Source organism: Lithobates pipiens, unplaced genomic scaffold (genome assembly GCF_037356315.1).
Source record: "Lithobates pipiens isolate NorthernLeopardFrog02 unplaced genomic scaffold, aLitPip1_a1.2 Scaffold_24, whole genome shotgun sequence".
NCBI lineage: Eukaryota > Metazoa > Chordata > Amphibia > Anura > Ranidae > Lithobates > Lithobates pipiens.
The window spans coordinates 19,332,364-19,344,207 of record NW_027507786.1 but is presented as its reverse complement, the minus strand read 5'-3'; the positions used below and the strand labels follow the sequence as shown (position 1 = coordinate 19,344,207).

The following is an 11,844-nucleotide window of genomic DNA, read 5'->3' as shown; positions in this document are numbered from 1 at the left end:
TTCTTCTCCTGGCCAATCAAGAAGCGGGTCATCAGACCCAATTGGCCAGGGAGTCTTAGGACTCTCGGCCAATCGGGGTTCAGGGCCCACTTCCTGTTCCTGGAAGGTGAAGCCCCAGCTCTTCCCTTGGCAAGCTCATCTCTTCATCTCATCCCGGATTCCATCTGCCTCCTTACGGTAAGGCCTCCCATATCGCTGCCTTCCCATCCATCTCCCGCGGGCGCGCGCGGGGGGGGGAATCGCTACCTTCCTGGCCCGTCTCCTGTAGGGTGTGCGAGTGAGGGGGGCAGGTTTGTTTGCCGCCCCCCCCCAATATTGAGCAGCAGCTTGCCACAGGCTTCATCTATAGCCCCAGTACGTATATTTACGTATTGTGGTCGGGAAGTGGATATCAGGCACACGGGGAGGGCATTGTTTTCAAAGTGTTGGCCAACTCATAGAGTTTCATTGTTAAGAGGAGCAGCAAAGCACAACCATTGTGTAGCACTGCATAGGAGGAAGCAGAGCCTGAACAGTAGGAAGCATAGCCCACCATGATGGTAGCACTACTTACACTGGGAAGCTGAGCAGAGCCGGGACGTGGCAGGACAGGTGGTAGACCTTCGGACAATTGTCGCAGCACAGCATTTCCCCTCCGTTAAGACAAACCGCACAGAAATCTTCATTCTCTATGTGACCGGGGCCCTCAGACCTCTTCATAGGCTGGGGCCCAGGGACGGGTTCACATTTCTGGCTCAGTTCTTCCATGGCCTGCGGTGCCACCATGTGTCGGATCTCCTGACCCGTCCCGCCTGTGTATGAGTGAATACGCGGGTAAAGGTGGGGCTTCGGCGGTGGGGGTGGTGGTGGTGGCGGTGGCACGGGATTCAGCGTGGGTCGGGAGAAGTCCATAGCGTATGATATCGGGGCCTGCTGTGGAGGCTCGCTGGAGGCGGAGGACGGGGGAGGGTTTTCTGTGTTCACCTGCAATGACAGATCCTCAGTCACTAAAATATCATATAAAATGTAAATAAAAAGTTCAGGTCACTTCAAAAGTATTTTCAATCATTTTTCCTTCTCTGCTCAAGTCTCAGGAATGAGCAGACTCCGGTAGCTGACTGCAGCCCTCCTCTGGTCCTCCTCCAGACTTTGCATGTTCTGCTTCCAAGCCCCGCCCCCATGGGTGTCCGCAGGTAGGGGCAAGGGTGGGCAAGTGCCCCCTCCCCCTGGAATCAGGGATTGGATCAGGAGTGATTACCCCGTCATTTCTCTCTCTCTCTCACCCCTCTGTCTTTTTCACCCCCTTCTCTCTCTGTCACCCCCGTCTCTCTCTGTCACCCCCTCTGTCTCTTTATGTCACCCCCCTCTCTCTCTGTCACCCCCCACATGTATGCAGTTTCTGGCAGTCTCTTGTGCCATGTATGCAGTATCTGTCAGTCTCTTGGGCTATGTATGCAGTCTCTGGTCATCTCTTGAGCCATGTATGCCAACTCTGACAGTCTCTTGGGCCATGTCCGCAGTCTCTGACAGTCTCTTGGGCCATGTCTGCCGTCTCTGACCATCATCTGTACTACGTCTGCAGTCTATGACGGTGATAATGTGATAATGACATTGTCGAAAAGGGTCAGAGCATGGGTGACCTTAAAATGATGCCCCTCCCTGAAAAAACTTCTGCGGACGCCCATGCCCGCCCCCCAGTTTCTTCCCAGCAGCACAAGGTAAGGGGCATGCAATGTTATGTAAGGGAGGTTGGTGGGGAGGGGGTTTCTTGACATCTGATGTAAGAGGGGGGTGGGGTGCTTTGGAGATCTAGTCTTACAGATACAACTGGCCCTTTGAGGACATCCATATGTTCTGCCCCTCCCTCTCCCGGTGTCGTGCAGGTTTTCCAGTACAGATACCTATATGTATACAATGGGAGTACCTACCTTTATGGACATGCTTTTAGACCTTGCCCCATATTTAACCAGTAAGCGCACCGAGCCATCTTCGTCCTTCTTCTGCGGCTGCACCTTGAAGGTGGGGAGCTCCCCTGAGTCCTGAGGACAGATCTTCAGGCGTTCCAGACGCACATACGGGATTTTGGTTTCTTTGGGTTCTGGCCTGGAAATAAATAACGAATTGTTATCGACACCTGAGAGGGAGAGAGACACAGAAGGGGGACATACATCAAACCCCAATACAAAGTCATTAATGAGCTGGGGATAACAAACATTAGTTCTCAGGGCTAGAGTATAACACGCAGCAATGGAGACCCGGCACGTTGTAGAGGAGAGCAGAGCAACACCATCAGGACAGTTCATCTTCAGACATAATCCCACACCTGATTCCTGGACTTGGGACCATCGGGGAAACAATTTCATCATAGAAATCTGTCCAGCACTGCGTACAGGAAAATACAGGAAGACATTCGATATCCTACCTTGGAGCTTCTTGTTGGGTCTTCGTGTCCTCAGGATAACGCCGCTTGAATCGGTTTTCAGAATCTGCATGAAAATTCACAGTGATGTCAGTGAGACTTTCTTCATAATTAATCAGGACCTCCTTCCTCCTGCTGGTGACCCCTCTAGTGATATAAAGATCTATATAGAGGAATCAGGACCTCCTTCCTCCTGCTGGTGACCCCTCTAGTGATATAAAGATCTATATAGAGGAATCAGGACCTCCTTCCTCTCACTGGTGACCCCTCTAGTGATATAAAGATCTATATAGAGGAATCAGGACCTCCTTCCTCCTGCCGGTGACCCCTCTAGTGATATAAAGATCTATATAGAGGAATCAGGACCTCCTTCCTCATGCTGGTGACCCCTCTAGTGATATAAAGATCTATATAGAGGAATCAGGACCTCCTTCCTCCTGCTGGTGACCCCTCTAGTGATATAAAGATCTATATAGAGGAATCAGGACCTCCTTCCTCCCGCTGGTGACCCCTCTAGTGATATAAAGATCTATATAGAGGAATCAGGACCTCCTTCCTCCTGCTGGTGACCCCTCTAGTGATATAAAGATCTATATAGAGGAATCAGGACCTCCTTCCTCCAGCTGGTGACCCCTCTAGTGATATAAAGATCTATATAGAGGAATGAGGACCTCCTTCCTCCTGCTGGTGACCCCTCTAGTGATATAAAGATCTATATACAGGAATCAGGACCTCCTTCCTCCTGCTGGTGACCCCTCTAGTGATATAAAGATCTATATAGAGGAATCAGGACCTCCTTCCTCCAGCTGGTGACCCCTCTAGTGATATAAAGATCTATATAGAGGAATCAGGACCTCCTTCCTCATGCTGGTGACCCCTCTAGTGATATAAAGATCTATATAGAGGAATCAGGACCTCCTTCCTCCTGCTGGTGACCCCTCTAGTGATATAAAGATCTATATAGAGGAATCAGGACCTCCTTCCTCCAGCTGGTGACCCCTCTAGTGATATAAAGATCTATATAGAGGAATGAGGACCTCCTTCCTCCTGCTGGTGACCCCTCTAGTGATATAAAGATCTATATAGAGGAATCAGAACCTCCTTCTGGTGACCCCTCTAGTGATATAAAGATCTATATAGAGGAATCAGGACCTCCTTCCTCCTGCCGGTGACCCCTCTAGTGATATAAAGATCTATATAGAGGAATCAGGATCTCCTTCCTCCTGCTGGTGACCCCTCTAGTGATATAAAGATCTATATAGAGGAATCAGGACCTCCTTCCTCCTGCCGGTGATCCCTCTAGTGATATAAAGATCTATATAGAGGAATCAGAACCTCCTGCCGGTGACCCCTCTAGTGATATAAAGACCTATATAGAGGGATCAGGACCTCCTTCCTCCTGCTGGTGACCCCTCTAGTGATATAAAGATCTATATAGAAGAATCAGAACCTCCTTCCTCCAGCTGGTGACCCCTCTAGTGATATAAAGATCTATATAGAGGAATGAGGACCTCCTTCCTCCTGCCGGTGATCCCTCTAGTGATATAAAGATCTATATAGAGGAATCAGGACCCCCTTCCTCCTGCTGGTGACCCCTCTAGTGATATAAAGATCTATATAGAGGAATCAGGACCTCCTTCCTCATGCTGGTGACCCCTCTAGTGATATAAAGATCTATATAGAGGAATCAGGACCTCCTTCCTCATGCTGGTGACCCCTCTAGTGATATAAAGATCTATATAGAGGAATCAGGACCTCCTTCCTCCTGCTGGTGATCCCTCTAGTGATATAAAGATCTATATAGAGGAATCAGGACCTCCTTCCTCCTGCTGTTGACCCCTCCAGTGATATAAAGATCTATATAGAGGAATCAGAACCTCCTTCTGGTGACCCCTCTAGTGTTATAAAGATCTATATAGAGGAATCAGGACCTCCTTCCTCCTGCTGGTGATCCCTCTAGTGATATAAAGATCTATATAGAGGAATCAGGACCTCATTCTTCCTCCTGGTGATCCCTCTAGTGATATATAGATCTATATATATATAGAGGAATCAGGACCTCCTTCCTCCTGCCGGTGACCCCTCTAGTGATATAAAGATCTATATAGAGGAATCAGAACCTCCTTCCTCCTGCTGTTGACCCCTCCAGTGATATAAAGATCTATATAGAGGAATCAGAACCTCCTTCTGGTGACCCCTCTAGTGTTATAAAGATCTATATAGAGGAATCAGGACCTCCTTCCTCCTGCTGGTGACCCCTCTAGTGATATAAAGATCTATATAGAGGAATCAGGACCTCCTTCCTCCTGCTGGTGATCCCTCTAGTGATATAAAGATCTATATAGAGGAATCAGGACCTCCTTCCTCCTGCCGGTGACCCCTCTAGTGATCTAAAGACCTATATAGAGGGATCAGGACCTCCTTCCTCCTGCCGGTGACCCCTCTAGTGATATAAAGATCTATATAGAAGAATCAGAACCTCCTTCCTCCAGCTGGTGACCCCTCTAGTGATATAAAGATCTATATAGAGGAATGAGGACCTCCTTCCTCCTGCTGGTGACCCCTCTAGTGATATAAAGATCTATATAGAGGAATCAGAACCTCCTTCCTCCTGCTGTTGACCCCTCCAGTGATATAAAGATCTATATAGAGGAATCAGAACCTCCTTCTGGTGACCCCCTCTAGTGTTATAAAGATCTATATAGAGGAATCAGGACCTCCTTCCTCCTGCCGATGACCCCTCTAGTGATATAAAGACCTATATAGAGGAATCAGGACCTCCTTCCTCCTGCTGGTGATCCCTCTAGTGATATAAAGATCTATATAGAGGAATCAGGACCTCCTTCTGGTGACCCCTCTAGTGATATAAAGATCTATATAGAGGAATCAGGACCTCCTTCCTCATGCTGGTGACCCCTCTAGTGATATAAAGATCTATATAGAGGAATCAGGACCTCCTTCCTCCTGCTGGTGACCCCTCTAGTGATATAAAGATCTATATAGAGGAATCAGGACCTCCTTCCTCCTTCTGGGGACCCCTCTAGTGATATAAAGATCTATATAGAGGAATCAGGACCTCCTTCCTCCTGCCGGTGACCCCTCTAGTGATATAAAGATCTATATAGAGGAATCAGGACCTCCTTCCTCCTTCTGGTGACCCCTCTAGTGATATAAAGATCTATATAGAGGAATCAGGACCTCCTTCCTCCTTCTGGGGACCCCTCTAGTGATATAAAGATCTATATAGAGGAATCAGGACCTCCTTCCTCCTGCCGGTGACCCCTCTAGTGATATAAAGATCTATATAGAGGAATCAGGACCTCCTTCCTCCTTCTGGTGACCCCTCTAGTGATATAAAGATCTATATAGAGGAATCAGGACCTCCTTCCTCCTGCTGGTGACCCCTCTAGTGATATAAAGACCTATATAGAGGAATCAGGACCTCCTTCCTCCTGCTGGTGATCCCTCTAGTGATATAAAGATCTATATAGAGGAATCAGGACCTCCTTCCTCATGCTGGTGACCCCTCTAGTGATATAAAGATCTATATAGAGGAATCAGGACCTCCTTCCTCCTGCTGGTGATCCCTCTAGTGATATAAAGATCTATATAGAGGAATCAGGACCTCATTCTTCCTCCTGGTGATCCCTCTAGTGATATATAGATCTATATATATATATATATAGAGGAATCAGGACCTCCTTCCTCCTGCCGGTGATCCCTCTAGTGATATAAAGATCTATATAGAGGAATCAGAACCTCCTGCCGGTGACCCCTCTAGTGATATAAAGATCTATATAGAGGAATCAGAACCTCCTTCCTCCTGCTGGTGACCCCTCCAGTGATATAAAGATCTATATAGAGGAATCAGGACCTCCTTCCTCCTGCTGGTGACCCCTCTAGTGATATAAAGACCTATATAGAGGAATCAGGACCTCCTTCCTCCTGCTGGTGACCCCTCTAGTGATATAAAGATCTATATAGAGGAATCAGGACCTCCTTCCTCCTGCTGGTGACCCCTCTAGTGATATAAAGATCTATATAGAGGAATCAGGACCTCCTGCTGGTGACCCCTCTAGTGATATAAAGATCTATATAGAGGAATCAGAACCTCCTTCCTCCTGCTGGTGACCCCTCCAGTGATATAAAGATCTATATAGAGGAATCAGGACCTCCTTCCTCCTGCTGGTGACCCCTCTAGTGATATAAAGATCTATATAGAGGAATCAGGACCTCCTTCCTCCTGCCGGTGACCCCTCTAGTGATATAAAGACCTATATAGAGGAATCAGGACCTCCTTCCTCCTGCTGGTGACCCCTCTAGTGATATAAAGATCTATATAGAGGAATCAGAACCTCCTTCTGGTGACCCCTCTAGTGGTATAAAGATCTATATAGAGGAATCAGGACCTCCTTCCTCCTGCCGGTGACCCCTCTAGTGATATAAAGACCTATATAGAGGGATCAGGACCTCCTTCCTCCTGCCGGTGACCCCTCTAGTGATATAAAGATCTATATAGAGGAATCAGGACCTCCTTCCTCCTGCTGGTGACCCCTCTAGTGATATAAAGATCTATATAGAGGAATCAGGACCTCCTTCCTCCTGCTGGTGACCCCTCTAGTGATATAAAGATCTATATAGAGGAATCAGGACCTTCTTCCTCCTGCTGGTGACCCCTCTAGTGATATAAAGATCTATATAGAGGAATCAGGATCTCCTTCCTCCTGCTGTTGACCCCTCTAGTGATATAAAGATCCATATAGAGGAATCAGAACCTCCTTCCTCCTGCTGGTGACCCCTCTAGTGATATAAAGATCTATATAGAGGAATCAGGACCTCCTTCCTCCTGCTGGTGATCCCTCTAGTGATATAAAGATCTATATAGAGGAATCAGGACCTCCTTCCTCCCGCTGGTGATCCCTCTAGTGATATAAAGATCTATATAGAGGAATCAGGACCTCCTTCCTCCTGCTGTTGACCCCTCTAGTGATATAAAGATCCATATAGAGGAATCAGAACCTCCTTCTGGTGACCCCTCTAGTGATATAAAGATCTATATAGAGGAATCAGGACCTCCTTCCTCCTGCTGGTGACCCCTCTAGTGATATAAAGATCTATATAGAGGAATCAGGATCTCCTTCCTCCAGCTGGTGACCCCTCTAGTGATATAAAGATCTATATAGAGGAATCAGGACCTCCTTCCTCCTGCTGGTGACCCCTCTAGTGATATAAAGATCTATATAGAGGAATCAGGACCTCCTTCCTCCTGCTGGTGACCCCTCTAGTGATATAAAGATCTATATAGAGGAATCAGGATCTCCTTCCTCCTCCTGGATCATACATTGTTATATAGTATTACATACCCGCCTCGTTTTTTATCTCCTTGTTGATTGGTTGAACAGGTTGGGGTGGAGGAAAGGTTTTCCTGGGAGCGACTGGCGGTTCGGTTGGAAAACTTTTTTTTAGAGACAGATTTATGGGTTCTTCGAGGATATTTTCCAGCGGCAGGACAATGTCGTTCAGGGCGGAGGCGTTGTCATTAGGCAGAGGGGGTTCAGCGGGAGGCTCACCGCAGCTGAAATTCTGGTTTTCAATCTGGAAGGAAGAACGGAATACTGAATACAGAGGGAGCAACCGAGACAGAAATCACAATCTTACAGTCTAACTCCAAACCAGAGTCGTTCTGAGTGGAAAGTTAAAATGTGTGGCAGGTTATTATTTCAGAGATGATGACAGGGGGAGGAGAGACTGAGGAAGTGCTTCCTCCTCCGTCTACAAAGTTACAATGTACAGTCTGATCACTGGGGGAGGAGAGACTGAGGAAGTGCTTCCTCCTCCGTCTACAAAGTTACAATGTACAGTCTGATCACTGGGGGAGGAGAGACTGAGGAAGTGCTTCCTCCTCCGTCTACAAAGTTACAATGTACAGTCTGATCACTGGGGGAGGAGAGACTGAGGAAGTGCTTCCTCCTCCGTCTACAAAGTTACAATGTACAGTCTGATCACTGGGGGAGGAGAGACTGAGGAAGTGCTTCCTCCTCCGTCTACAAAGTTACAATGTACAGACTGATCACTGGGGGAGCGGAGGCTGAGGAAATTCCATGTTGTACAGCCATGAATTATTTTGGACACAGATTGGAAATAACAATGTAACAAATTCTCTCCCTGCATTATCCTTGATGTGATCTGACATATTTATTGGACTATAATCACTCTTTATATGTAGAAGACCACTTTTTCATGTATACATTCTGGGGTCGGGTGAAGTTAGATGGGGTTGGTCGGGTTGGGTAGGGTTGGGTTGGGTTGGGTCGGGTTGGGTTGGGTTGTGCTTGGGGTCAGGGGGAGTTGGGTGGGGTTGTGGTCGGGTTGGGGTCAGGTGGAGTTGGGTGGGGTTGTGGTCGGGTTGGGGTCAGGTGGAGTTGGGTGGGGTTGTGGTCGGGTTGGGGTTGTGGTTGGGTTGGGTCAGGTTGGGGTCAGGTGGAATTGGGTGGGGTTGTGGTGGGGTTGTGGTTGGGTTCAGGTGGATTTGGGTAGGGTTGTGGTGGGGTTGTGGTTTTGTTGGGTCGGGTTGGGGTCAGGTGGAATTGGGTGGGGTTGGGTCTGGTTGGGTTCAGGTGCATTTGGGTGGGTTGTGGTGGGGTTGTGGTTGGGTTGCGGTCAGGTGGATTTGGGTGGGGTTGTGGTTGTGTTGGGTCAGGTTGGGTTCAGGTGGATTTGGGTGGGTTGTGGTGGGGGTGTGGTTGGGTTGGGGTCAGGTGGGTTTGGGTGGGGTTCTGGTGGGGTTGTGGTTGGGTTGGGTCAGGTTGGGGTCAGGTGGGTTTGGGTGGGGTTCTGGTGGGGTTGTGGTTGGGTTGGGGTCAGGTGGATTTGGGTGGGGTTGTGGTGGGGGTGTGGTTGGGTTGGGGTCAGGTAGGTTTGGGTGGGGTTCTGGTGGGGTTGTGGTTGGGTTGGGTCAGGTGGGTTTGGGTGGGGTTCTGGTTGGGTTCTGGTGGGGTTGTGGTTAGGTTGGGGTCAGGTTGGGGTCAGGTGGATTTGGGTGGGGTTGTGGTTGTGTTGGGTCGGGTTGGGTTCAGGTGGATTTGGGTGGGTTGTGGTGGGGGTGTGGTTGGGTTGGGTCAGGTTGGGTTGGGTCAGGTGGGTTTGGGTGGGGTTCTGGTGGGGTTGTGGTTGGGTTGGGTCAGGTTGGGGTCAGGTGGATTTGGGTGGGGTTGTGGTTGTGTTGGGTCGGGTTGGGTTCAGGTGGATTTGGGTGGGTTGTGGTGGGGGTGTGGTTGGGTTGGGTCAGGTTGGGTTGGGTCAGGTGGGTTTGAGTGGGGTTCTGGTGGGGTTCTGGTTGGGTTGGGTCAGGTTGGGGTCAGGTGGGTTTGGATGGGGTTCTGGTGGGGTTGTGGTTGGGTTGGGGTCAGGTGGATTTGGGTGGGGTTGTGGTATATTCCTAATCATCCAACAAGGAAGGTCCCCAGCAGTGAGGTGACAATAATATGATTACATTTGTAGCAATCTCTCTATTATTGTAGATTGGGATTCCCAGGAGGGGGGCTCAGGCGTAGCTGGGACTGTAAACAATGCGGCAGCAGGAGAGGCAGGAGAGGTCTCTGAGCTTGGTGAATGTTTGTGTCTGAAACCCCCGAGAGGCTGCAAATCATACCTTACATATAGCGTTTCCCAGGAGAGCGCCCCCTGTTGCTAGGTGATCGCTGGATTCTAAGTGCATGCTCTCGCTCACAGCTGCTTCCACCTGCCCGAAGGCAGCGATCCTCTCCGCTTCTGCGTCTGCGCCGTAGCATCTGTCCGCCGGCTGCCCGAAAAACTGGCAGGGCACCGGCTGCATCTGGGGGTCTTCCGGGCGTGGCAGGTGGGGCGACACCAAGTCTGGCTCCGGGGAATTGGAGAAACTTTCCGAGGCCGTGCGCTGTAATGCAAAAAAAATGCAGCTCGTTATTCCTTCACTGAAATAAAGTGTATTTTATAGACGAGGCCTGGTTCACACTGATGTGGTTTTTGTTGCTTTTTTCAGAAATGCACTACAGTTCATTTAACATGGTTTCCTATGAGACACGTTCACATCTTTGCTTTTTTCAGGCGTTGCGTTTTTGGAAAGGGTCAGGGACTTTTTTTTTTTTTTAAATGCAAAACTGTGTTTTTTTTTTGGTTTAATAGACTTCAATGGAGAAGCTGCAGAAAAGCATGTAGTACGTCTTTGCCGGGATTAGCATTTTTGAATCTGCCCAACAACAAACTGACTGAAAAAACACCTAACAAAAGAAAAGAAAAATGCTAAATTGCGGTAAAACCGCGTGTGCAAAAACGCACGGCAAAAAGCACTGCGGAAGCGACCAAACGCAAACTGCAGAGGTGCGAACCGAGCCTAAATAGACCCCCCCCCCATGCCGTTTCTGTCACTTTTTGTGACAATCAGTATTTTTTGCTATAAAAATTTCCTAGAACCCCCCCAAACATTATATATATCCATATAGATATAGATATTTTTTAAGCAGAATCCCCGGAGAATAAATTGGTGGGTGTTGCAATTTTTTTTATCATACATTATTTGTGCAGCGGATTTTCAAAAAAGTTTCTTTGCAAAAAAAATTACACTTTTTTTAATTTTAATGCAAAAACAAAAACACAATACGTAAGCCATTTTTTTTGTAAAATATCAAAGACAATGTAATGCCGAGTAAATGGATACCAAACATGTCACGCTTTAAAATTGCGCTCACCCGAGCAGCGGCGACACTATTTAATTAAATTTAGCTACCCAAAAGTGACACTTTACGGGTCACCACTTTAGATTTACAGAGGAGGTCTGGTGCTAGAATTACTGCCCGTCACCTGACGTTCGTGGTGATACCTCACATGTGTGGGACGATCACTATTTGCGTGCGCCCGGAGCGACACATGCGTTCACTATTGCGCGCAAGCACGGGGGGGGGGGGGGGGGCGTGGCACCTAGGCACTTACAAATTGTTTTTAATTATTTATTTATATATTTTTCATTTTTTGTCGCTTTCATTTTAATTTTTATTTTTTAGCACTTTTATTGCTGTCACAAGGGAAGTAAACATCCTGGTGACAGCAATAGTCATGTGACAGGTACTCTTTATGGAGAGATCTGGGGTCTATAAGACCCCAAATCCCTCTTCTCCCCTTAAAAGCATGTGATCCCACCCATTAAAATGGGCTGCTGAAACACAGGGCGCCTTTCCAAAGAATGGAACTACGGGGAGTGAGGACACTGCTATAAAGAGGGGGTGAGGACAGGGCTATGAAGAGGGGGTGTGGGCACTGTTATAAGGAGGGGGTGTGGCGACTGCTATGAAGGAGGGGTTGAGGACACTGCTATAAAGAGGGGGTGAGGACACTGCTATGAAGGAGGGGTTGAGGACACTACTAAAAATAGGGGATGTGGACACTGCTATGAAGGAGGGGGTGTGGACACT

The 11,844-nt window shown here is 48.2% G+C and overlaps 1 protein-coding gene across 7 annotated transcripts in view; it reads right to left on the bottom strand.

Moving 5' to 3' along the window:
* The window catches only part of TRIM66 (tripartite motif containing 66), an 83,530-nt gene that overhangs the window by 28,396 nt on the left and 43,290 nt on the right, over positions 1–11,844 (bottom strand). For all 7 annotated transcript variants that reach the window (XM_077453657.1, XM_077453664.1, XM_077453659.1 and 4 more), the window contains exons 11-15: positions 10,050–10,313; positions 7,762–7,993; positions 2,402–2,465; positions 1,908–2,082; positions 554–963 (exon numbers count right to left, since the gene is read on the bottom strand). In XM_077453657.1, coding sequence (XP_077309783.1) covers positions 554–963; positions 1,908–2,082; positions 2,402–2,465; positions 7,762–7,993; positions 10,050–10,313 — 1,145 coding nt within the window. The remainder of the gene's footprint in view (positions 1–553; positions 964–1,907; positions 2,083–2,401; positions 2,466–7,761; positions 7,994–10,049; positions 10,314–11,844) is intronic.